Source organism: Leptosomus discolor, chromosome 9 (assembly GCF_034619465.1).
Source record: "Leptosomus discolor isolate bLepDis1 chromosome 9, bLepDis1.hap2, whole genome shotgun sequence".
Taxonomy (NCBI): domain Eukaryota; kingdom Metazoa; phylum Chordata; class Aves; order Leptosomiformes; family Leptosomidae; genus Leptosomus; species Leptosomus discolor.
The window spans coordinates 37,376,480-37,402,668 of record NC_141399.1 but is presented as its reverse complement, the minus strand read 5'-3'; the positions used below and the strand labels follow the sequence as shown (position 1 = coordinate 37,402,668).

General features: G+C 48.1%; 1 protein-coding gene across 1 annotated transcript in view; it reads left to right on the top strand.

Moving 5' to 3' along the window:
* The first annotated feature begins 2,148 nt into the window (after positions 1-2,148).
* The window catches only part of GABRA3 (gamma-aminobutyric acid type A receptor subunit alpha3), a 71,496-nt gene continuing 47,455 nt past the window's right edge, over positions 2,149-26,189 (top strand). The window contains exons 1-2 of the mRNA XM_086470275.1: positions 2,149-2,237; positions 7,907-8,028. Coding sequence (XP_086326401.1) covers positions 2,149-2,237; positions 7,907-8,028 — 211 coding nt within the window. The remainder of the gene's footprint in view (positions 2,238-7,906; positions 8,029-26,189) is intronic.

Here is a 26,189-nt window from a genome sequence, read left to right as displayed (position 1 = left end):
GAAAAAAAAATCAATTAAATCCTATTGTATAATATGCAAGTTTAAGTGAAATGAAAGGGAAGATTTGAAAGGAAATCTGTCGAGGAGCTGCTAATTGAAGGAGGTTTGAATTTGCCTTGTAAGAAACATCAACATTTTAGCTGTCCTTGTTGTGATTTGGAATGAGTCTCCCCTAACTGTTGGAATTTCCCACAGAACAGATGTTCAGCCTCTTAATTTGTGCTTCATCAGCAAACACTTCAATTTCCAAGACTGTATGTCCCTTCTCAGCTGGAGGGCGGCAGGAGCCAGAGGAGCCGTCCTTAATCAGGGCTTGTCTCACTGGAGGTGTAGGTGTGCCCACGCCCGAAGGCTCCTGCAGCCTCTGGTAAGTGTGTGTTCCTTTGGTGTGAAGGCTGGGCTTCCCGAGGTAGCACCGATTAAATAAGGCCTGAGCACACTGGCAAATGCTCACATGCACAAAATTAATCTGTGCGCTGATATTTGCAAGGATTTTAGGTGAGTGATGGGGAGGAAGATAAAGGTAACACGTCTGAAGTATGCTTTAAGCAAGGCAATGCTAGGGCCCAAAGCTATTTTTTTTTTTTCTTCCTGTGCCTTGCCATTAGTGAATATCTTGCCAGAACAAAAGCTCAGGTGGGTGTATAAGGACTTACCTTCTGCATGCGTGGCAGCTCATGTCCTCCTAGAGCTGTACTAAGCTAAAAAGCAAGGATCAGGCACATCATCCAGGAAGACTAGGGCTAAAGTGTTGTGGGGTGACCAGGGGTAGCTAAGTGCAAAATTGTCGCATAACACACAAGCCAGCCTGTCCTTGTGCCCCTTCTCCTCTTCCAGCTGTGGCAGGGGTAGCCAGATACGCATCGCTGCACGTACATGATATACGTGATCACCGGGTGTTTCCATCCTGCTCAGCTAAGCTCCCTGCTCTCTCTGCATGGGATTGCTGTTGGGGGTTCCCATCTCCCACGTCCATGTGCAGAACCCCTGCTCCTTGGTAGCACTAGCATAGCTCACCTGCCCTCTTCATCCTGGGGCAACCTCTACCAGCTGAGAACTGCCATTCTGGTGGTGGGGTTTGTCTTTCAACCAGCATCTCCTTCAGTGCTGGAAGGAGCTGCCTGAGGCTCTGCAATGTTGTTGCCTATTGAGTGGGGAGATCTAGAGGTCAGATTTGGCTGGCCACAACAACTGACGCTGGTTTCTGCAGTCTGTGATTGAAGTGTGCCTTCATTTAGAGCTCTGGGGGCTCACACTGGCTGGTTGTCCCTGGCTGCCACGTTTCTGAGGCTCTGCTGGGCTGAATCCCATGTGAGCCAGACATGAGATGTTGCGTTGGGGAGACGTCATGACATGCTGTATTTATACAGGCTGTTGCTTGGCAGTGCTGTTCCAAGGTGCATCAACATAATGAGATACATAAAAAGGGAAGGCAGTTAAATGTGCAATAACATCACAATAAAAGTAAAACTGAGCATTAATGAAAAATCTGAGCACACTAAGTACAGTACAGTCGAACACTCCCACCACCTTGGGTCTCAGCGCCCAAACTTAATAATAATTTCTGGCAGTGTCATTACCAGAATTAAATGAGGGCCTAACTGTCCAGAAAAAGATGCTTGGAAAAAACAGGTCTTGAGACTTTGCAAGTGGTTCTGCTGTGTGGGTGTCCCCAAGGCAGCACAGGTAGCAGAGGAGCTGGGAACTGCTGCAGGGGGAGGGAGGTGACTGGGAGTACGGTGTGAGGAGGAGGAGGAAGCAATGGGTGGAAGAAGAACCAGTGGGGTCATTTTGGAAGTGGAGATATGCACTTGCTGAAGCACCTAGGGAGCTGCTGGATCTGCTAGATGGGGTGAAGGTTTGTATGTGTATGTACATGCTTGGCTCTGATTCCATGCTGTGACTTCTCTACGGCCAGCATTGCTGCAGGGGATGCTGCAGCCTTTGGTCCCTGAGAGTGCCTCTGGGACTGCAAATAGAGGACACCAGAAATACTGACTGCTGGCTAGCATGGATGAACACCTGGGAAAAACTGAACTAAGCGGATTGCTTTCCTCCTATTGATAAAATCTCTTTTCTCTCTTTCCCCTCTGTGCCCACCCTGGCAGGTTTTGGAGGCTTGCTTGCAGGTCGCCGCGTGCTGACGCCATGGCGCTGAGGCTTCCAGGAACAGGGTCACTCTCTCTCGTTAGCCTTGGAGTCCTAGTCCTGGTTTTGGTTCTCCCTGCTGATGCTGGGTAAGGTGGTGAGCGCTGAGGCTGTTGGCCAAGGCTGCAGTCCTCTTGCTGTGCTTAAATATCCCGGGGCCAGTGCCTGCATGAAGTAGTCTAGGGCAAAGCCCTAGAAAGTGTCTCTGCTGTGTTTGACCCTCCCCTTGTCCCTGTCCCCATGCATTTCACCTGGGGACCATTCAGTCCCTCGTGGCCGAGCTGACTGACTACATTAGCATTATTTGAGACGCTCTCACTAGGGACAGTTGTCAGCATTTTTTGCAACAAAACCAATTTTCAGATTTGGCCTCTGCACAATTCACTCTGGGCAAGGACTCGGCTTGGATGAGTTTTACCCTGGAACAGAGACTCCCTCCCGTCTTTGATTTTTTAATACTCTTTTCTTTAAAAGAAAACGAAACTGCTTCAGCTGTTCGGCTGTTTATGCTGTAACGGCCCACAAGCAGCGCACCTGATCTGGTGCAGCACGGTGGGGGGCTCTGGCCAGCACTGGCTGGGCATGCTGCTCACCCTCTGCCTGGGTTGGTGTCCCTGCGTGCAGGCTCTGGCTGTCCCGACACAGACGCGCTGCCACCAGCCTTGCCTTCCCAGCCTCTGGGAGCTGTCGGGAGAAGACAAAAGCCGGTTAGTCCGTGACAGGCTCTGCATCCCTCCTCTGCATCCTGCTGGAGCCTCCGCCGAGGTTTGGTGAGCTCGGAGAGCCCTTCGAGAAAGGGAGGCAGAGACACCCCCAGCGCAGCCTGCCAGCTGCGGGAAGGGAGGAGCTCTGCACAGAGGGAGAGAAATGCAAATAATACATGACTTCTATAAAAAATTTAGAAAAACCCTTAGAGTGCCATGTACGGACACTGAAATACTGCCTGCTGAATTACAAGTCCAGCAGCGAAGATTTTCATGCATGAAAAAATGCCAGCGCTGCCACTCCTACTTCACCCACGCACCTCTCTGTGCAGCCGTCTGCCCAGCTGCATGCTCCTACCCGGTCCTGCCCACCTGCTGGGATCTAACTTTGCATAAATAAATGCATCCCGAGCGTGCCTTGACGTGTAGATGCTGACCCTCCTGTCACGTATGGCTGCCTGCCCCTGCCTGCCTGCCTGTGTAGGCACCCTCTTGCCTTCCCCTCCAGCCTGCTGGGGCTGGGTCCCCATCCCCATGCTGGCTGGGGCGGGGGGTGTCAGCAGCCTCTGTGCCTGCAGCCCTGCCTCAGCCTTCCTCACCGCTGCCCTTTTGCTTCCCACCACGTATTCCCTGATGCTGCTGCCGCTGCTCCCTTGCCGCCTGCCATGCGGGTATCGCTTCGGTCCGCGGGAGGATTTGTTTCCTAAATTGCATGTGAGGGGAAGCTTGTTTGGAGGTTAGCCTGCCGATGTGGCAGCCAGCTCTCCAGAGACCATGTGCATAGGGACGGGTGGCGAGGTAATGACTTTTCCTCAAGCCTATGCTAATTAAATTTGCTGTAAACCTCAGTCTTCCCTGCCTAAAGGCTTTTAATTATTTTAAACCCCTGATCCCCATACCTCTTTGCAGTTCCTTAGAGTTTTTTGCTGGGGCTTTGAGAGAGATAGATGAGACCTGTTTTTATGCCTTGCTAAAGGGCAGCTTTAACTTTATGTTAAGGTTAGGTGAGCCAGCCCAGACCTTGGCTGGACTGGGGAACTAGTCCAAATCAGGTGCCAGGCAGAGGTGCTGCTGGCTGTCCCCTGCCTGTGCCTTTCCCTCGCCCTGCTCATGCTGCTCTTTCCCTGGTGCCTCCAGAGTGAATCCCAGGCTGCTCACATTGAAGTTCAAACCTCAAATGTCAGGCTAAGTAAAATGGCTTTGAAATTTGTAAACTCATTTTTCCCATCTCTGCTGAGCCTCCGCCAGGAGTTCCTTCACAAAAATCTGTCCTCTCACTCTTTATATTATGGGTAATTTTTAAAGATAGGTTATAAAACATTAATGAATGAGCTTTCATGAGCATGCTAGCTATTCATAAGTTATAGATGGTTATATACCCATCAGCAGACGCTGGTACAGATTGCTTTTAACCATGACATCTATTGAAAGCTGGTACAATTGAAACCTCACTAATTACGGTAGGCATTTGTTAAATCCCTCAAAATTCTACTTACCTGCAGGGATTTCAACTATTTCAACTATTTCAAGTCCAGATGAAAAGCCAAAACCAGTGTTTCGATCCATATGGGAAGTCTTGAAGGCTGTGATGCAGTTTATAATATCAGCTTGATGTTTTGAATCTGACAGGTTGCGTTAGGGCTGGGGCGGATGTTTTCCCAACTATGCCTCACCCCCCCATACCCTATGGGAACAGCAGTTTAAGCATTTTCTTACCCTCATTGGGCTCTTTTAGGCTGAGCTTCCTGGCTTGACCACTTGCCCCATGATAGAAGGTATTGATTGGTTTGCTAAAACCAAGTGGCCTTGTGAGAGATGGGACCCAGTCCCTGAAGCAGTGAACCTCAAGCAGTTGAAATGAAATTTCCTGGAGTGTTTGGTCATTGATAATAATGCAAATTAATGTCAAAATTGCCTAAAATGGAATATTTCAATTAGCTGTAGCATGCTGAATACTCTTGAATAGGCTTAACTCTAAAAATACCTATACCCTGGTCTCAATTTTTCCTCTTTTGCTAGAAAATACTTTTTGCTTTTCTTCTCTTACAGAAGCTGGGTTTTCGGTTGGGAGAACATTTTGATAGAAAACTCCAAGACAGCTTTGAAAATTTGTCACCCTACTGACCCTTTGCAGAGTATTTAGAAATGGACCAGTAGTGTCAGGGGTAACTAGTGTAACCAGATGGGATACAGCAGGATTATGCTTTGAACTCCTTAAATGATATTCCTCTTTCTGGGTTTTTTTCCCCGATTACTTCCTGATGCATGCTTAAACCAGTGGCTGCATGCATCAACTGGAGCAAGACAAAATGAGGCTGGGAGGAGAAGGAAAGGGGCAGAAGGGTTAGAAAGCAACAATTTAGGGGCTTCTCTTCCTCCAGCTATGGAGAGTGGGACCCTGCGTCAGAGGGTTATAGGTGCCCTCCCTGGTAATTGCACTCATGTCTTGCACCACCAGTGTCTCTGTGCTGCATTTGTGGTCTTCATCTAAGCAGTGGTCCCCAGGCATTTATCTCACAGTGACATGGGTCTGATTTGCCAGTCAGGGATAGAATCATAGAATGGTTTGGGTTGGAAGGCACCTTAAAGATCATTTGGTTCCAACCTCCTTGCCATGGGCAGGGACACTTTCCACTAGACCAGGTTGCTCCAAGCCCCATCCAACCTGGCCTTGAACACTGCCAGGGAGGGGGCAGCGACAGCTTCTCTGGCCAACCTGTGCCAGTGTCTCACCACGCTCACAGTGAAGAATTTCTTCCTAATATCTCATCTAAATCTACCCCCTTTCAGTTTGAAAGCGTTGTCCCTCAGCCTATCACTACACTTCCTGACAAAGAGTCCCTCCTCATCTTTCCTGTAGGCCCCCTTGAAGTACTGGAAGGCCGCTATAAAGTCTCCCCAGAGCCCTCTCTTCTCCAGGCTGGAGACTGTCCTCACAGGGGAGGTGCTCCAGCCCCCTGATCATCTTCGTGGCCCTCCTCTGGACCCACTCAAGCAGGTTCATGTCTTTCTTGTGCTGGGGGCCCCGGAGCTGGATGCAGTACTACAGGTGAGGTGTCACCACAGCAAAGTAGAGGGGGAGAATCACCTCCCTCGACCTGCTGGTAACACTGCTTTTGATGCAGCCCAGGATACGGTTGGCTTTCTGGGCTGTGAGCGCACACTGTAGGCTCATATTCAGTTTTTCATCCACCAACACCCCCAAGTCCTTCTCCACAGAGCTGCTCTCTATCCACTTGTTGCTCAGCCTGTATCTGTGCTTGGGATTGCCTCGACCCAGATGCAGGACCTTACACTTGGCCTTGTTGAACTTCATGAGGTTTGCAGGGGCCCCCCTCTCCAGCCTATCAAGGCCCCTCTGGATGGCCTCCCTTCCCTCCAGCGTGTTGACCGCACCACACAGCTTGGTGTCCTTGGCAAACTTGGTGAGGGTGCACTCAATGCCGCTGTCCATGTTGCTGACAGAGATGTTAAACAGCCCTGGTCCCAGTACTGATCCCTTAGAAACGCCACTTGTCACTGGTCTCCACTTGGACATTGAGCTGTTGACTGTGACTCTCTGAGTGCAACCATCCAGTCAATTCCTGATCCACCGAGTGGTCCATCCATCAAATCCACGTCTCTCCAATTTAGAGACAATGATGTTGTGAGTGACAGTGTCAAATGCCTTACACAACTCCAGGTAGATGATGTCTTGCTTTTCCCTTATCCACCAATGCTGTAACCCCATCGTAGAAGGCCACCAAATTTGTCAGGTACAATTTGCACTTGGTGAACCGTGTTGGCTGTCACTCATTTTCCATGTGCGCTACCATAGTTTCCAGGAGGATCCGCTCCATGATCTTGCTGGGCACAGATGTGAGACTGCCCTGGTCCTGAGAGGCTACTGCTGATGCTGCTGAGGATCCCTCCGCTCCACCAGCCTTTTCTCCCCCTGCCTGGCTGGGCTTCCTCAGCCATCCCACTGCCTGTCTATGCCTCTTAATCTTTTTTTGGCCTCATTGGTGTCTCTTTTATTTCCTCTTCCATCTTCCTTGCATCTCCGCATCTCTATAGATTTTTCTTTTGGTTTTCTGTTACTTAATCTTCTGCCTTTCCATTTATTTTTGTCCTAACAGCTATTTCTGCTGGGGAAAGCTGTGCTTGGAGCCACAGCACTGGTACTCTGTTTTCTGAAATCTCTTTCAGAGACAGACAGTTTCAGAAGGATTCGCAGGCTCCTCTTCTGTTGATTGAAAGGGAGACACAAAATGCAAATGTACTATTTGAGCCCCTTGGGCTTGCAAAACTGCATTGAAGATTTTGTTTGGTGAGATGAGCTTTGTTTGAGAAATTTACTACTTATTTTATTCCACCTAGGGCAGAAAATGCCCCAAGGAAATCATCTTGTTTGGGGGCTTCCAGGCTTCTTGTGTTGAGCAGAGATAAGAACATGAAAACTCATTTGGTTTTATAAACAGGAAAAGTTCAACAAACTGCAGAAATGGTTCACGAAGAGTTTTAATGATGGACTCAGGCTTTAAGCCTGCTTTACTGAATTCCTACTTTTCTGCCTCCCTTCCCTCTTCCCAGGAGCAGAGAATTTGGAAATGGCTGTATATGGTAAATAACTGGCATCACTTCTTCCCCCCTGCCTATAAGAAGATACTAGCACTTGAGTAACTGAGGTTCCCACAGAGTCTTTTCATACAGTGACCTTTCTTAGGGGCAGGTGATGAATGCTGGGGCAGGGGAAGTCTCCCTGAAAAAACAGGGCTCCTAAACCACTACCCATGGTGCCACTGGCCCTAAGTGGGGAAAGGTGGGGAGGGGGCAGTGGGAATGCCTCAGCTTCCACAGTGAGGACTGCAGTGGCAGAAGTTAGAGGGGAGTTGATTCAAGGTGCCCTGTGGGGAGTTCTGCAAGGACATCACCTTATCAACAGCTGTGCCCCATCCTTCAGTTCAGGGCCCGCTGGAGCATGAACCAGTATCCCTTCATTTCCAGTAAATGTTCAGAGCAGGTAAAGAGTAAGTTTCTCTTCTGATGATGCTTTTTTTTCACCCATGTGCCAGGCTTTCTCAGAAGCATGTTTCAGACGTCGTCGATGACAGCAAAGATAACATCACCATTTTCACCCGCATCCTGGACAGGCTGTTGGATGGATACGACAACCGCCTGAGACCCGGACTTGGAGGTAAATTGGGTAAAGAGATGATGTTTTCCACAGCTGTGTAGCCTTAGAAATGAGAGGCTGCACAGATGTCTTTTTAATGAAGTCTGGTGCTGTCCAAAGGAGACGCTGGTTTAGTGCAAGAGTCAGTCTGTTGCTGGTTTCCCCATTTTGAGCCTGTGCTATCTTGTTGTTTGATATTTTGTGAGATGAGAGGTGCAAGTCTCTGACTGCTGTATTCTTCTATGACATTACATTGATAGGCCTGTAGATGGAGCAAATATGATTAAACTTATTTCTGCTACTTTTGTAGGCATTACTGTTTCAGGAATTATGATGCCACAAGTTTGCAGGACCTTCAACTCATGTTGGTGGGCTTTGCTTCAGGGCCTCTATCTCTACATCTTCTCAGTTATTTCCTATGTAGCTGTCACCTGGCAAGCTCTTCTCTGTGTGCTGGTCTGGGCACTGGGCAGTCAGCCAGGCTCTGCCGTCTCCTAAGCCGCTTTTAACACTGCTGCCATTATAGCTACTGCTGCTGAATTTCTCTCCAAGCACCTACAGATGTTTAAGGTGCTTTAGAAAGCAAAACCATGATAGTCATCTTCCTTCCCAATGCTTATGGCATGCATTTAGCGTGATATAAGGAAGCAGAAGCCTTATGTCTGGAGAATAAATGGGAAGATGTGTGGGGAAGACAGACGTGAGCTGTCTCAGTGACACGAGGGAGACATGGGCCTGTGTGTTGCTGCCAAGGGGCATTGCTGTGACGGAGAAGATGATCCTTCTCAGGTCAGCTGGTGACTGTGTGCCACAGGGGCCACTGAGGTGATGTCCCTGCACTGCCCTGAGCTCTCCTGCTTGGCTGCAAAAATGTGCTGCTAGACCACAATTTCCACCCAAAGCTGGAGTCACTGTGTGCTCCCCTGTTCCCTGAAGGGGAGCTGCCAAAGGAAGTTGGGAATGAGCTTTCCTGAGGTCTTGCATGCTGATGGGTGCTGATGGGCTCCAGTGACATAGTGCTAGCCTGGAATTGCACCCTCCATTCCTCAGAGCAGCCTCATTGTCTCTTCCCAGCCCCATGTCCACCTCTGTGCTATGGCCCTCTGCCCTGCACCGGTCCAGGAGTACTTTGATACCAAGCAGAGACCATGCAAAATCTGGGGAAGAAGGGTTTCTCCAGTGGGCATCCTCACCTCTGCAGGACCAGGACAGGAAAGGGTTACTGTGTCTGCATAAGCCATCCATCAGTTTTATTGCTTTTGTTGCTTGTTTCTTTCCCCCAGAATTAACTGCGGTCCCACTAATAGCTTTGCTTCCTCAAGTCTCCCTGATTCAGTTAAATCAATACAGCCAACTGAAACGAGTTCTGAAAGGGGACTGAGGGGGCATTTATGTTCACCGTAGGCTTGGTTGCAGACAGCCCTGTGCAAAGTATTAACAAGAGGACTCCCAGGAATCCCTTACTGGGGAGTTAAAACCGTTCTTGGAACATCTCTGCTGTTGCTTTAGATCCTTTAATAATATGCTTAACATAATAAATTGCCTTTGCCTGAACCAGACATTGCATGTCTAAAGACCTCTGATTTCCCCTTATAGAGCACTCTTGTGGACCCAGATGGGAGGTTTTGACAAGGGCTACAGGTTTTGGGGACTCTTGGCTGGCAATGAATTGTCCTCAGTATGCATGTATATGGGGCAGCCTGGAAAGCCAGGCTCTCCCCACTTTAGCTGGACGTCTTTTCCCCAAATCTGGGCTTTTATTCCTTGGAGGGCTGTCAGGGCTGCTATCAGGAAAAGCATTAGAAGGAAAGACCTTTCTCACTGCTGCTGGTGGCCAGAGGATCAGAAATGGTCCTGCTGCAGACTCCAGACTTAGGAGTTAGTCAAATAGCCTGGAGTGATAGTCAGCAAGAGATGAGCTGCTGCTGTCCAAGGTTATGTGGGATCCCTGAAAGGGAGTGCTTTGCTTCAAATTAGCAGCTGTGCTGCTGTACAAGGTGCCTTAGTTTTCCAGTGAGACAGCACTGGGCAGTTCCCTGTAGACCCAGCGCTGGCTTTCCCTGTTTCCCTCGGGAATATCTTCTGCTTGCTTTTCTGAAGATACCAGGCAAGGTATTCCATTAGCACCACACAGTCGTGCTTTGGTGTCTGTGGATAGGGCAGATGTGGTGGTACTGTGCCCACGCTCGGGCTAATGGAAAGATGGACTGGCCTAAGTTTTGGTTAATCAGGAAGCAGGGCATGCAGGCTCCCTTCTTGGCCTTGATTTCCCTGCTCTGCCTGACACAGATCCTCCTGAAAACACTAGGTTAGGATACGAAGAGCTGAGCGGGGTGCAGGGCTGCAGCACCTCTCAGGCTGTGTGGTGCTGCATGTGCCCAGGTGTCTGTCCCACCGTGTTCAGCAGAGCCATTTCCTTGTGTGCCGGGAACCGAGCAATGTTTGTTTGGGCTTTGGGAAAAGAGACTGTGTAAGCAACAGAGTGTTGATGTGGCGACTTCTCCCCTCAAGATAGCCTCTTTGTATTTATTTTCTTATCCCCTCTGTTTTCACCATCTGCTGCCACCCACTCTAATAGCTCCCATGCCAGAGCTCTTCCTACCAGGATGCTGCAGACACAAACTGAAGCAAACCAGTGCTGAGGCTGCTCAGGAGTTCCCGGCAAAGCCAAGCTCCAGGAGAGCGTGGTCCTGTGCCTTGCTGCTGCTCCTGCCCCCAGGAGATGGCTCAGGACATCCTCTCCATCAGTCGTGATGGCAAGTAGAGGTTTATAAGCATACTCCAGCCTAGCTTAGAAGAGGAAAGGTAGGGGGTGGAAAAGGTGGCTGTCAGACTCCTCCTTCTGCAGGAACACCCCACAGCACTGAGGACATGACCATTGGTGTCACAGAGAAGTCTTCCATGGCTGGTAGGAGGTTTCTCCCTGTCTCTGCCAGGTGAGCTGGGGCTGGCTTGCTCTTAGGGACAGAGATGAGTTTTTCGTTTGGCCCCATGACCACTGAAGTACAGTCTGGGCTTGGGCAAGGGGACAGCTGCATAAATAGATCATGTCATAGGACTCAGAGTGGGGGAGGAGAGGAAGGAACTGTCAGCAGATAACCCGAGTTTCCCCTGGGAAAACACAGGGCAGATTGGTTATTAAGTCAGAAAAGAAACGGAAATGGGCCCTGAGGGGATGAAGACATCTGTTGTCATGGCCAGCCTTGTAGGATAAGAAAATCTTCCACCAAGAGAGTTTCTATGGACAGTGCTGGCCTCCACTCCTGCTCTAGAGCTGTGCAATCATGCAGATCTTCTGTCCAGCCCCATGGGGGCTGTGGTGAGGGACATCTATTTATAGCTCTCAGATTCTCTTTTCTAGGGCTCCCTGCAGAGCTGGCACATGGAGGGGCCTCAGTTTTGAACCTCGAGCTTGTCTTACTTGCAAGAGAGGAGATGAGGCCAGGATAAAGAGGCAGAACTGGCTGATAGAGGGAGAGGCATCGTATACCCAAAAAGAAGAGAAGCTCAAGAAGTGGGATGTGAGTGATGGGACCATTAGTGATCCTCCAAGAATGACTGACGCACAAAAATACCCATATATCCTTGTGCTGCTTCCTGTGAAGAGTGATTGAAGTTCTACGATACTTGCACAGACAATGTGATGCCCAGCACAGTTACCATGAGAGAGGATGCAGTGGTTGGATTGTTTGAGGTTCACTGGTGGGCCCTGTGCAGTTGTACCTCCTGCAGCCTTATTTCCTAACCGATGAAGTTTGGGTCCATTGTGCTGCAACGGAAACACAGCCATGTTGTGAATGCCTGGGAAGGGGCAGGAGGGGATGTTTCCAGATTTTCCCCAGCTTTTTCCTTCCTTACAGCCTTGAGAATCCTTTTAACACACTTTGGCAATATAAAGCTATTGGGGAGCACCTTACTGCTCGGGGAGGAGGCACATGGGGCCTTTCCATAGCTGTTTGCAAAACAGGGTGGGGATTTTTTCCAGCTCAGCCAGTGACTGTCTGCTTCATGGGGGCCAGGGGCGTGTCTGAGGTGCTATTTGGTGCAAGGATGAGGAACCCAGCAGGTATCTGGTGCAGTGGTGGGCAAAGTCTCTGTATTGGGTGGTCAGGGGGAGCCTGTACTCCAGAAAACTGTTGGCCTTTTCCAGGGGATGCCAAGGAGAGGAAGAGAAGGAGAGAGTAGGCTGTTCAGTTTTCTAGAAGATGGGCTGTAAATTTTCTCGATAAGCCAGTTTCTTCAATTGCAATTAAAAAGTAACTTGTACCATGTTAAGCAGCTAGGCTAGGATCCATCAGTGTTATCCTTCCTGGATGCAACATTGCTTACAAGGTAACTCACCGTATTTCCTTGAAGCTTCTACCCTGTGTCTCTGGAGTCCCTAAATGGCTGACTCAGCCCTGCTGAGGGAGCAGTGGCTGGCGAGCATCCTGCCCATCTGTGTCTCCACGATGTGCTTCTAGATAGTTGAGGGTTAGGAGCCTACTGAAGCTTTTGTAGCCTGGGGTTTACTGGGACCAGCAAAGACAGGCAACTGGATTAAAGCAATGCAATCCCCTAGGCAGAACAAGGCACTTCACCCCTTTTGTTTCTCCTTCCTTGGGGACAGGGCATGGTGCCCATTCCTTGTCCTCAGGGTTGGCAACAAGTGGGTCCCATCCAGGCAGCAAGGAAGCTTCAGTTTTACCTTCGCAACTGGGTATATCCGGAGAGTCAAAGCAACCCAGGCTCATGGCTGCCTCCTCTTCCTCATTTCCACAGATTGCTCTTTGTGGCTTGATGTCAGCATCTCCCTGCCCACGTTGGGCTTGGCGCAGACACCCTTGGGCTCAAGCAGGTTTTGGTGTGGTCAGGCTCTACTGCTTGCAATAGGACTCCATTCAGGGATGGCTGACATGGGCCTATGATGCCTTTTATCTGACCTTACTATGTCAGCTCTACCCTGCTGATGGTTTTGATCTGTAGCCACCTGTTAATATTTATCCTGCTGATGTATTCCCTTTATTCTTTTTTAAGTGAAGTGCACCTCAGTTGGAGTGTTTCTTGTCTCTTCTTTCTGCGGTGCAGTGTTTCCTCCTGCTTTTTTAATGACGATGTAGTTTGGGAGGATGGCTTCTGAGCAAGCAAGAAACATCTGTATCCCTGTCTTGCCACCTATATTTCACTGATTCAAATGCTGATGGCCAAGAGGTTTTGGACTTAGATTTAGAGTAGCTCCCTTTAGGTTGAGACATTCCTGTGAGATGCTTGGTTAAACCTCAGTGCATCTGTCATTTTGTCCTGACCTCCTGCAGGTAAGGGCTTGTCTGTTATTATGTGAGCATTAAGGCAGAGGGGCTGAAATAGTCAGAATAATTAAATTATAGAACTTCCTTCTCTCAAAAGTACAGTGCTTTTCAAGCTGAAACAGTGAGGGCTTGTCTGTCTGGCAGGATCCAAGAAGAAATCTGTTTGCAGTGAGGGTGACTTATCATGATAGTAGAAATTGTTATGTTGTCCAGATTGAAGTTTAGAAAACTTTTATTTCCTGAAATCTGGATGTTGAGATTGTCCTTTTCTTCTGTGGATAGGTTGCAAAGCCCTGGGGAAGGGACCCTCACAAGCTCTTTGGGTGCATATAAGTTGCAGCATGATGCAGCCCAGCTTTCAGGTGCTCGGTGGTGGGCAGAGGGGTGGAGACTGGTCTGTTCTTGGTCCCTTGGCAGAAGCATCAGGCACTGCCTGTTGCTGTGGGGACACCTGAGTGGTGGGTTCCACTGCAGTGTATCCCACTCCCCATTGCAGCAGAGCTGGTCCCCAGGGGTCCAGGGAGGCCAGACTTGGTCCAGCCTTGAGCTCTTCTGCAGTTTTTCACTTGTGTGTGATGAAGCTGCCTGCAATATGTCATAAACATTATCTAGATCTACTGTTTGTGCAAGAGAAACATTAGATGACAAACCCAGTGGTCCTTTGTGGTATGTTATGATTTCCAGGGTTTCAGGACTGTGTTTAATCTGGTTTTCTGTCTTAATGTTCTACCTCTCCCAACTTCTCATCTCTTCTTTCTGATCTGACTTCATGCCTTGTATTGATTACTCCAGGGAGGAATTTGATCCTTTCTTAGGAAAAAAAATCCATGTCTTATCTCCTCAGATTTTTGTCTTTGTCTGAGATTCCTTGACGAGTTTTAATTTGAAGCTGAGGCATTGCCTAAACAGCGTTTTCTTCTATTTACCTTTCTGGGCAATGGGGACCCTGCTCTGTCTTGTCAAACTTCTGAAGTTAAGATCTATGAACAAATTAAAAAAAGGTTATCTTACCCTTGGGTGCAGCTCTCCAAACGCAGCTTTGTCATGGATTTGCACAGCCCTGATGCTCTCCTCTCTCATGCAGAAGTCCCAGTTGTGCTGCTGTTTAAGCCTACGGCGTACAGGGAGAGGGAGCTCTGTGTGAAAAGGCATGCACACATCAGAAGACAAGTGAGGAATATGGGCTTGACAGCTATGCCTAAGGGTGAAAGTCTTCTCTTAAATAAGTTATGAATTTGCTTAGGGCAACAAGCCTGTATCAAAGCTTCAGGGATATCACAAACACTCTGGAGGGGTCAGAAACCCATTGTGAAAAGAGATTCATAGTTTTTGGTGTGAAACAGCACCTGGGCTTCAGGTCAACACTGGGACCTTTGGGGGCACCTCGCAGCTGCCTGTGCTCCTGCAGTGCTGTGGGAGGGAGTGGACCACCACGGCGGGTCTCTGCCCAGCCACCCTTTCCATGGGGCAGTCGTGTGGCCAAAGTCAGTCACCAACGATGAGGCTGTCCTTGGGCTGCACGCTTCTGGGCTCTCCAGAGGGGCTGCAACCAAGAGCCTAGGCTGCTGGCGTTGTTTCTCATGTGACTTTGGATGCCTTGTTTTAGACAGCACCTTCATTTGCTGTGTGTGGTTCCAATGAGGGGTCTGCCCCAAGCTGATAACCCCTCCATATATACATGCATGCAGGCAAGAAGTGAGATTTTTTCCCAAAGGGTGAGAAATTTTTCTAGGAAAGTGAATGCATTTGGAAGAATTTTTACCCCAGTAGTTTGTACTGGAATAACATCTCAGAGCTTCAATGCTAGATAAAGACACCTGCAGTGAACCAGTGCGAATGCTAGGCAGCTGATCCCTGCCTGAGGGGAAGCTGGTGGGTGTGTGTTGGAGACAGGATGATGCTATTTGTTTATAATGACTTTGGAAGGGGGGAGCTGATGTCTAAGCATGTTGAACATGTGTTAGATGGTTTTAAGAACATTAGTAGATGGTGTTATAGATGGCTATAAACTGCTTGCAAGGATGTCTTTATTGATCTGTTAGACTATGGCAGCTACTCATTTATTAGAATTGCCATTCGTTTAGTCCCGTGTAATGGATTTATGTCTTTGATATGGCTTGTGAAATAAGATTTTTTTATTTATTTTATTTATTAGGTATTATAGAGTTTAAAACCAACTTTAATTGGTTTATTCTGGGAAGCTGGTGGTCAAACAACTTGTCAAATATTGAGGAAACAGCAGTTATTTTATTTGTTGAACTAAAGCATAAAATATTTGCAGCAGTTTGTGTACCTGTACAGAGGCACCGATTATGTCTGATGAGGCAAAGTCATTGATCATGTTGGTGCTGAATTTCAGCCTGGTTCCATCTGGAAGAAGCAATCAAATCACATCTACCTGGGCCCCTTGCAGTGGGGGGATTAATGCTGCTGATTCAGAACTGTTAGTTTGTTAATGCCATTTCATTTATTTAAAGGTTATTGTTTGATTAAATGAAAACATTGGAGTGTTTGTGAGGCTCTGGAAGATGCATGGGGCTTTAGGGAGTGAGTTACTGCAAGACTGAGGCTAAACCATGCAGGGTCCCTTAACCAAATACTGGTAAAATTCAGAAAGAAATTCTCACCCTGTTGCAGTAAATGGCAAAATGCTCATTGAGTCTGGTGGGGCAGGAATTTCGTGTAATGATTTCTTTGTCTGTGTGTTCTAACCTGCAGCTTACTTTAAAAGTCTGCCTCTGAAGGACATACAGCTAACATTTATTAAAAAAAAAAAGTCTTTGTGAAGTACTGGCAATTGTAAGCATAGAGTATAGCCTAGAGAGTGTTTTTAATCTGCAATTTGCATTGTGAGAAAAGGACACCCCATTCACTTTACCTTCTGGAAGAACATAATTCAAACCAAAGTGATGAGAACAGCAGGCGTGGAAAAAGTATATGATTTTTTTTTTTTCACCCAAGCCTACTGGAAAACCCTATTGATGACAAAGTTCAGACTGAATCAGTGGATGGAATGAGTCGTGACTGGAACAAAATAAATAGTGTCTGAAAATTCAAGACACTATTTCAACCTTGCAAAAGTAATTTCAGATGCCTCTTTTTTGGAAGGATCAGTTCTGATACAAGAAACTTTGTCAAGGAAAGGATCTGATGACCATATAAAAAAACCCACAACCACAGCAATTTGCAAAGGGGATGGTGACAGAGGCTCTGCACAAGACTTACTGCACCCATCTGAATTCTTATCAAGGAAGTTGTTTGTATCTATACAGGCCAGATCAGATTTTTGCATTCCTACTTACTCACCTGAAGACATGTCTCCTGGAGAGCTGTGGATGTCACTTGAGCCAGTTAAGGCCACTGTCCAGCAAAAAAATGAAGGTGCAAACTCTTCTTTCCACAAATTGAGTTTTCTGTAAAGGGTCTATGCACATGTGGAAACTGAATTACAGGCTTTTGTGCTTGAAAGATTAGAGCTCTTCCCTTTGGAGAGGTGCACCTAGTCTCACCTGACAATTTAAAAAAGCCTTTTCCTAGAAAAGGGCCCTGTCTGCTTGCATGAGGAAGGGTTAAAGAACAAAAGCATGAAATCTCCTTTCTTCTTTGCTGATCAATCTAGCCATCATTATGAGAGAAGCTTTCTGATAGCTTCTCTTTGTCATGTAATGTTAATACCATTAAGTCCACTTTGGCAAGGAAAGCGACCTATAATTAATTTGCAAATCAGGAAAGTGGATGTGATTTTTATACAAAAGAGAAGGTCTTTAAGTGCAGAAGGCATTGTGTGGGCATGGCTGTGCTGCAGATGGGACCTCTCCTCTCTGGCTGCGCAGGAGTCCTTCCTTGAGCATCCCCTCCCAGCAGTGATGATGGGACCCCAAGGTCCCAGGCTGGGCTGCTTCCCCCACAGGCCTCCCTCTGTGCATACACCTTCAGTGGGTCCCAGTTTGCTGCCAGCCGGAAAAGGGACTGCATCAAACAAATAAGAGGGGAACAGGGGAACCAGATGGGGCAGGGGTAAGGTTAGGAGTATGCAAGTGCCTCTTGAGTACCTTTGGAACAAATTGGTTGAACAGGTGAACCAGCGGTTTAACTGGTTGCTCCACTATCTTTAAGTCCCTGCCTCCATCCACTGTTCTTTTTTTCTTTTTTTTTTTTTTTTTTTGAAAGCCTTAGGTCTATTAGAATTATTATTATTTTGATGCAGAATGCATTAAAAAGGGAAAAGAAAAAAAACCCAAGCCCTATCTGGACTGATTTGTTCCCAGAAAGATGTTTAATTTTGTATGTATAATTGAAAGGGGCTAAATATAGCTGTATTAATATTTATGGGCCTTATGTTGGAGTCAATACAAGAGTTGCTGTTCAAGGCAATTAAGCTTTACCTTTTCACATCTGGGATTTCAGCGTTTGGAGATGACATTAGTTGTGTGACCTGCATCCAAGAGAGAGAAAACTAAAAGCATGCCATCATCTGTCAAATATGATACCCTGTATTTAATGCTGTTTGCTGACAGGCAGTTTGTCTCCAGCAAGGGTGATCTCTTCGAAGCAGGACTGCTATCTTAACAGGGGGGAAATTGGAGAAACCAGTAAGCTGAGAGGCTTGCAGGAGAACTGTCCCGACAGCCAATGCTCTATTTTGGGAGGAACTGAGTGACTATCTCATGGCATCAGAAAGTGGCCATTGCCCACCTCTGCTGCATCAGTAGCTGCTGGGGATGAGGGGAAAATTATTATGGTTGCACTTCATGGACTCCATTTGTCTTCATACCACCTCCACCCTGGAGCTGGGGCGTAGAAAACGTGACCCTCAGTAGCTCGTGTGCGAAAGTGCACAGGGTGGGGAGGGCTGTTTGCACCCTGTTCCTAGGCTCAGACTATCTGTGTGTGTCTGCGGGGCTAGTCACAACCTTCATGTCATTAAAGCACAGGGAAAGCAAATCCTGTCCAGAGATCTGAGCTGCTGTAGGGAGCGTGTGCACGGGGAATTAGGTCGAGGCTGTAACGATGAAAACAAGTCAGTTTGCGTTAATAACAAAGGCAAAATGATGATGCGCTTGATTTCTAAAGCACTGCCTTTCAAGAGAAGGGTATCACTAGGATAACATGACAGGAGTCCTGGCAGTGGTTGAATTGCCCTGCATTGCTGCTTTTTGGAAGCTGCAGCGCCTCACTGCTCCAGTTAACAAAGAAGCTGTTAGATGCTGTAAAATCTCTCATTGATAAGGGCTGTCTGAATCCTGTCTTTCTACTAAATTTGATCAATGTGTCAGATTTTTCCTTTCTTCCATCTGGACTCTAATTGCCTCCGAGAAGGAGGACTGCAGTACGGAGCCTCAGTCATGGCTGCTCTGCAGCCTACTTGGGGAGTGAGGGGTTAACCTGCCCACCCCAGAGCAGATGCTCACAGCCAGGGCTGCAGATGGAGTTTGTCCCAGCGAGCGCAGGTTAAGCTTGGTGCTTATCCCTTCTACTAGGACTCATGCACCCCACAAATTTTGAAGCTTTGTGTGGGTGTGTTTCGGTTCTTTCACTGGTGTGTTGTATATTTTGGTAGCTGGAAGCCTTTTAAACCCCTTCAATGAGTATCAGGAGAATGTGTTTTCTGATGGTTTTCATTAGCTTTTGCTGTTGGAGCACAATAGCTGCTTAAACAGGGAGGGAAAAGTGGAAATCAAATGGCACACCCGTGGAGGTAGAAATGGTGGCCACACTCTTAGTGGCTGGAAATGAGTTTTCAACTCCAAATGGCCCTTCTGAATTCAGCCTTGGCTCTGGGGATTCGCACCAGGTGACACTGACCCCAGCAGACTGGTATTTCCAATTGCGGATGACAATATCCTTGCCAAAAGGATTGTTCCTTGGTGTGCCTGAGAGCGAGCAAGCGCAGGGCTGAAGCACACCTCATCTCTATTCCTGAACAAGGGCAAGCCAAGCTATATATTAAGGAACAAGGAAATTGCACCAGTTAAATTTAAAAAACTCATTTAGCTATAGCAGCACAAGCCCCCATGAATATTTATCTGATGTTATGGAAGCATGTGGACTCCCACCTACTTTATTAAATTGATTTTCAATAAAAATGCCAGTGGAAGACGTTTGATTAATGGCTGGTGGGATGGTACAATTAACGTGAAGTCTGGAGTCAGCAAGAAGTGTCCCCTGAGCCTGTGTGTCCCTGATGGAGGCTGGGCTAAGAAAATGTTTCTAAACTTCTCTGAGGGACAACAGTGATGTTTATCCATGTGGTTTCCACAATGGGGTGAACAGGAGCTGCTTTTTTGCTACTGTTTGGCTGGTGCATGGTTTTGCTGAGGGCTGATGTTCTGACCTTGAAGCCGGTTTGTGGCTTTTCCTCCCAGTGCTCTGCATTTTCCTCTGCTTTTCACACCCCTCCAAGCAGGCTGCACCTGAGAATTAAGCACAGCAGTGAGCTTCAGTGATCATGTCAGGTTTGAGTGAGACTCCCTGGGCCTTTGCATTTAAACATGCCTGGGATTAGCTCCATCAGCCTCCAGATCTGCTCAGCTCCTACCAATTTACCTGCTTGGATTTGTCTCCTGAAGGAAGGCAATTTGAATCTGTAATGTTACGGCTCTATTAGAGAGCTCTAGTGTGGTTCCCGCCGGGACCCCTGCAAGGGCTGGTGCCGCCTTTTTCTGATGAGCTGGTGGGAGCTCAGGTGGGAGATGCTGAGCGCGGTGCAAGTGAGGGTCACAGGCGCTGCGGTACCCTTGCTGAGACGGGGAGCCTAGAAATCCCTGTGGGGTGAGGGGGCCTCCCTGCCCCTGGAGGGCAGCAGGACTGGGGGCTGCCTGTGCAGCCTGAAATAGAAACTCTCCCCGGGGGTCTTGCAAAACATCTTTGGAAGCTGCCGTGGGTGGAATGTTGCATCCCACTTTCTCTGCAGGGGTTTCCTGAGAGGCGTAGGTGTTTTGGGTGGTGAGCGCTGCACAGGAGCAGAGGCAGGCGGTGTGCCTCGGTGCAGCAGGGAAGGCAGCGTGTGTGTTGGGCAGGGAGACGGGTCAGTCTCAGCATCCCCCAGCTCCACACCCACGGAGCCCAGGGAGGTACCGCCACGCTGCCAGCCGCTGCAGCTGGCGTGCCCGAGCGGCACCAGGTAACAGAGGCCTGGGGCATGAATCCTTCCCCCAGCCAGCGTGGGAGCCCCATGCACAGGCTCCTGCGCTGGGGAGCAGGATCAGTGCTCTGATGTGCTGACCCCTTCCCGGAGGGCACATGGTGCCCTGGGGGCTACGGCCAGATGGCACAGGGAGAGCAGCCAGGGGCAGAGGTGGTGCAGATGTTCCTGATGCTGCCCTCTGAGGCTGAGAGGCTCTTGTAGTGGTCTCTGTTTTGCAGTCTTGGGTTTTTCTCTGCATACAAATGTATAATGAGGCCTGTGATGGCTCTCTGCCTGCAGGAGAAGAGGGGGTCCCTGGGCAGGGACCGTGCCAGCAGGCAGTGAACGGGTATAGATACTTTCAGCGTGTGCTGAATTGGCTGGGCACTCCCCTGCTGTGCTTGCATTACCAGGGAGGTGGGCTGAGGCTGGGCATGGGGGAGAGTGATGGGACAGGAAGGAATAAAAAAAAAAAAAAAGGGAGCAGGTGCTGGCTAACACGTATGTGGCAGAAAAAGAGAGGAGAGTTCTGGCTGAAAACAGAAGCTGAGAAAAGGCAGATTGGCAGCCAGCATATTTCTGGAGACAGCTTTCTCCTCTTGTGGGCTGTGAGTCGCCTAAGAAACATGTCAATAAAGCACACTTGCAGGCACTGTCTCTAATAAATATATATTTAAGAGAGACATTTCTTCAGAACTTCTGCTAAGAGATGTCTAATTCTGAAGGCATGGCATGAAAAATGACATCTCCAGTGGAAGCAGAGAGTTGCCATGGGAACTGGAACGCTTTGAACACACATCGCTAAAACAAGAAAACACTCTCCCCAGCAAAGGAAATTAAAAATTACATCTGGCAGCATCTGCCCTCTGCTTGTCTCTGATGGAAGTATCGGAGTATTATGCAGTATATCGTAATTCATGTAGTGGGCAGAACTGAACATTTGATACTTGTTGCCAGATTTTTGTGAGTAACTGTGATAAAAATCCTTCCTGTCCACAGGACAGACAATGCTGATGTCTGAACAGCACTGGGGAAGGGAAGATGTAGAGCCATAGTGGAATTTCCTGTAGAAGGGTTTTGCTCACCTGGCGATAAAATCACAGCCCAAGCATACAAATAAGCCCATCTCGCCAGGTGTGGATCACCCCGCACCTGCTGCTCTTGGGGTTTGCTGGCTCCATTTGCTGGCCAGGGGCTTCCCTGGGAGGCATGGGGGAAGCCAGGAGAGAGGGGTGTGATGGAGGGGCACAGTGCGTGTCCAGGGATTCATCTTGTGCTTCAAAGACTCTTTGTTTATCCTTGCAAGTCTGGGACAGCAAACACGGGAGAAGCTATTTCTGCGTGGCAGAGGTGGACTCGCAGTCCGCGCTGTCTAATGCATTTCTTGGTGCGTTGGCAGCAGCCTGTGCAGAGGTAACACCAGGAGGTAGGTGAGCCCCAGCAGCAAGGAAAGCTTGCTGAGCTGTACAACAGGACTCCAACGTCAGAGGGAATGCGACACTGACCTGTGCGAGGCAATGTGAGTTAAATAAGTTTATTTGTACTATGTATTGGAATTGCTGCAAACTAAATGAGCAGTGGCCATGCAGCCCAGTGGCCCATGCACGACAGGGGAGAGGCAGCTCGGTGGAGACCTTGACTCTGTGCACAGCTCAGCAGTCACACAGGCAGAGACCTCGCTGGGGTCCATAAGGAAGGGGAAGCATTTGTCTGCATTGCCCTGGGTGGGGTGGTGAAGGATGCCAGAAGCGTCACTGGAGGCACACTGTGGCAGGAGCTGATTAAGTTCTCCTGCTGAAGGAAATGCCAGCCAGGAGCTAATGGATAAGGGAACTAGAGTGCAAATTACTGTGCTGCTCCCTGCTATGGTTTTCTTGTATCTTCGTCTCAGTACCTGGCATTGGCCTCAGGGGACAGGCTTGAGAATTAAATGGACTCTTCCTCTCAGCTATACAGCAAGCCCCAGGAGCCACTTTCTCTTTCTTTCTTCTTTCGCACACTACAGTTCATCATGCCGTCTGGCAATCCTCAGCCTGCAGAGCAACCTGGAATAAGATACAGCCAGAGGCGTGGGAAGGCAGCACTGAGGCTAAAAGGCAGATGGGAAAACTTAGGCACACCAGAACTGGGTTGCATGCTCAGTGCCATAGTGCAGATTAGCAGCAATGGTGGGGTTGGAGCTCAGAGCGCAGGCTGCAAATCTCATGCATTTGATTGAGACATCTTGTCATTTCAGAGGAAGAAAGAATAAACATAAAATTAATGGAATACAGTGCGCCTCAGTTGATTTTTCTTGCATTTCCCTGCTTGCTTTCTGGCTTTCCAGTCTTTCCAGTTGTGTTCTATGTATCAATGATTATCAGGTTAGCAATAGCAGTTTTGTATTGCACCCTTGTGCTTATCTTTTTCCTGGGGATTTGCCTTGAGCTCTGATGAATTACAGAGCTCAGTAATTGCTTTACAAATACTAGGGATTTTACTGGCACTGATCTGAAGTTTTTGCAGCTCCTCTTCAAGCATGTGAGTAGCCTGTTGGGAGGTGATGGTTTCTGTTAAAGAAAGACTTGCTGAGAATGAGTTAACAAAACATTCAGTGTGTTTAGGAAAGGGAGTAAGTGATAACCTGCCGGGGCCAGTCTGCAAGCTGCCTGGTGGAGAAGGTTCAGAAGTGCACAGTGTCCATACAGGTTCTGTATAAGCTTGGTCTAATGATTGACTCTCCCAGCTGAGTTATACATGTGTGAAGAGATTCAGCAAAGGCAGCAGCCCAGTGACTGTTTTGTTCTGGTGCCTTACGTCTCCTGTGTACGTGCAACTTCAGCCACAGTACTGGGGCACAGGACTTGCTGCATTCTTTCCCTGAGGGTGCTGTTCACCAAGATCCCTTGATGCAGTCAACAAGAACATCGTCATGGACCATAAAGAGGGAAATTAACTGAAGATGAGGTCAGGAAGGCAGGCTCAAAACAAAACACGGGTGTTTTCTAGGTAACATGGAGAGGCTTGCCTAATGCTGAAGTACCAGTCTGGCATTTTTGCCCTCCCTTCATTGCTCCCTCCAGTGCATACAGCCATGCAGGCACCCTGCAGAACTGTGGTCAGCAAAATTCTCCTGGCTTTGGTTTCATTAGAGCCACGGCCCCGTGTACCAGCCAGCAACACCACGTTGTCTGAATGCTCTTCCCCTGTCCGCTGGGACTGCCAGGGATTCCCTTCCCTCAGTGCCTCTGGCTTAGCCATCAAGGACAGACTTTAATACTGAATATGTTAAATTATGCATGATAATTTATATTCACACATTTTCTCATTGTATTTATAATATATAACAAACATGTTTATGTAGCATCTCTGTTCCATTACCACAGGGTCTCAAAGCACTGTAGAACCTCTAAAAGCATGCTCATACATACATATTCCTCCTCTGTCTTCATAACATCTGAGGGTGTCCTAAGTCCTTAAAATAGTAACTACAGTAGCTTTGTTCATTCTGTCTTTTCTGTCTGTAGCAAAAATAGCGCAACTAATTTGTAGTCTCTGTTTGTAGTCTGTATGTGTGAGAATGAGGGCTGTGTGTAAAGCCTCCATGACTGTACATCCTCTAGCAGTTGCTGCTTCTGACTCTCTCTATCTGACTCTTCTGTTCCGCCTGGTCTTTATGTTTATCAATAACTTGCACCCCATCCTGATTCTAACCTCTGGATGTGTATTTTGTGTCACTTAATGCAGCAATAAGAATATGTGCATGCCTGCGCAGGACAATGAGGGAAAACTGAATTAAACTACATGATCCAAATGCATAGTTCTGTTGAGCCTTGTGCTAGATTTTTTGCCTGGACTCCTGATGGAGTAAGGCTTATCACATCTTTCTTTCTGCCTTTTGTCTTCTAAAAGCTTTTGAGCCTTTTGGCTGATCTGAACAAAACCTGACAGAAAGGTAGATATCTCAGAGATTTTAAGTCCCTGCAAGATTTGTGGAATTATTCAGCTGAGTGGAAGAAGACCCAAAGTAGAGAGAGGTAACTGGATGGGATCAGCTGGTGTTAGGCATCAGAAAAACAGGCAGGAAAAGCTGATATGCAGGAAAGCAGGGTTTGTTGGCTCCACTACTGGTAGAGCAGCATCTCTCCTAGGCTGTTTGCTGGATAGAGCTCTGACCTGCATCCCCCATTCTTGATAAATGTGAGAAAATGCCTTTCTCCAGCATGGGAGGGTGTGAAATCCCTATAGCGCCTTCTACAGCAACACATGGACTTAGCTACCATGCCAGGTATGCTTAGAGCCCCCTTATCCATCGCGTGTTGAGAGAAAGAGGCAGTGTAGCATGCTCTGTGCAGGGAGGTCAGACCAGAAAACTGGCTACCCTGTGCTGTTATTCATGTGGAAGTGCTAGGGAGCGAATGCAGTCTCACCCAAAAGGGACAAGCAGATGCCCTGTGTGCCTTTCAGTGCTGTGCTGGGACACTGGCTCCCTGCTGACTTGGAAGCAAGGAGAAACAAGGTGTGCCTGACTCCTCTGCTTTCAGCAGTAGTTATGCCTTGATCCCAAGTCCATAGCCAATGTGTTACATAGATGTGGAGAGAGCTCAGACCTGGGTCAGAGCCACGAGCACATGTATAGCACATGTGGAGGCTGCTTAGGGATTTCCCTTCCAAAAACTGAGCTGATCTTCCCTACGTAACCCAAGGAGTTTTTGACCCAGGTGGCTCGTGCCCTAGGGATCACCTAGGAGTTAGACATCCATCTAGGCATTACAGTGTGCCATAAATCCTAGACAAGACATGCTCAAGTGGTAAATGGGTCACTTCATGGTCCTATATCTGGTTCCTGTAGAGGACACTGGATACAGCAGTGTTAGAAAGCTGCGTATGCAGCATACTGTGTGAGACAGGGAATAAATCTCTTCATTGCATCAGCTCTCCCCTAGCCCTGCTAAGAAAGAGAGCCAGGGCAGCAGGCTCTCTTTGAGGGATTTGGCAGGCATCATCTCACTTTGTCTGGGCTGAAAAATTAAGCACATGTAATTGTAGACCATGCTGATCTCTCTCATTGTGTGAGTGGTTTCATTGTCAGCTGTCTCTTGAGAGAGCCCCTGAAATTCTTCTGAACTTCTTGCTCCCCCTATGCTGAAATATCCAAGTTGGGGGGAGAAAGGAGAGAGAGCACAGCTGGAAGTGATAGCACGTGTATCCGTGTTACAGATTTGATGACTTCTCTCTAGTCTGGCTGGAGGACATGCAATTGTAGACACTGATGTGCCATCACACCAGAGAGAAGGTAGTGATTAATCACCGTGGCTCACAGAGCAGCAACTTGGGAACTGGCTGTACAGCAAATGCTGGCAGTCCCAGGGGATTCAAGCAGCAGCAGTAGGTGATAAGCCAACCCCTGTGAAAAGATGCCTCGGCACCCCAGGATGGAAGGGACAGATGAGCAGCAGATAGCCTTGTTTCCTGTGTAAATGTGATGCCTTTTTGATCATAACTCTGCAGAAGTCACTGGGAGTGTAACTGAGGGGAGTCAGATCTGTTACACAGATTGAGTTATTTCAGTTTTATGAGTGAGACAGGGCAACCACTTTTGGAAGCAAGCAAACAACCAAGCAAAACCGCATTGGACAAACAGTTATGACATGTAGGCAGAGCTTGATATGGATCTGATCCAAAGGTCTCGTTGGCAATCCCCTGCAGGGTTTTACTCACCCCTGCTTTTGCTGAGATAAGACATTTGTTTCAGACACTTATATTGTTTCTTTCCTTGCTGTGTGGTT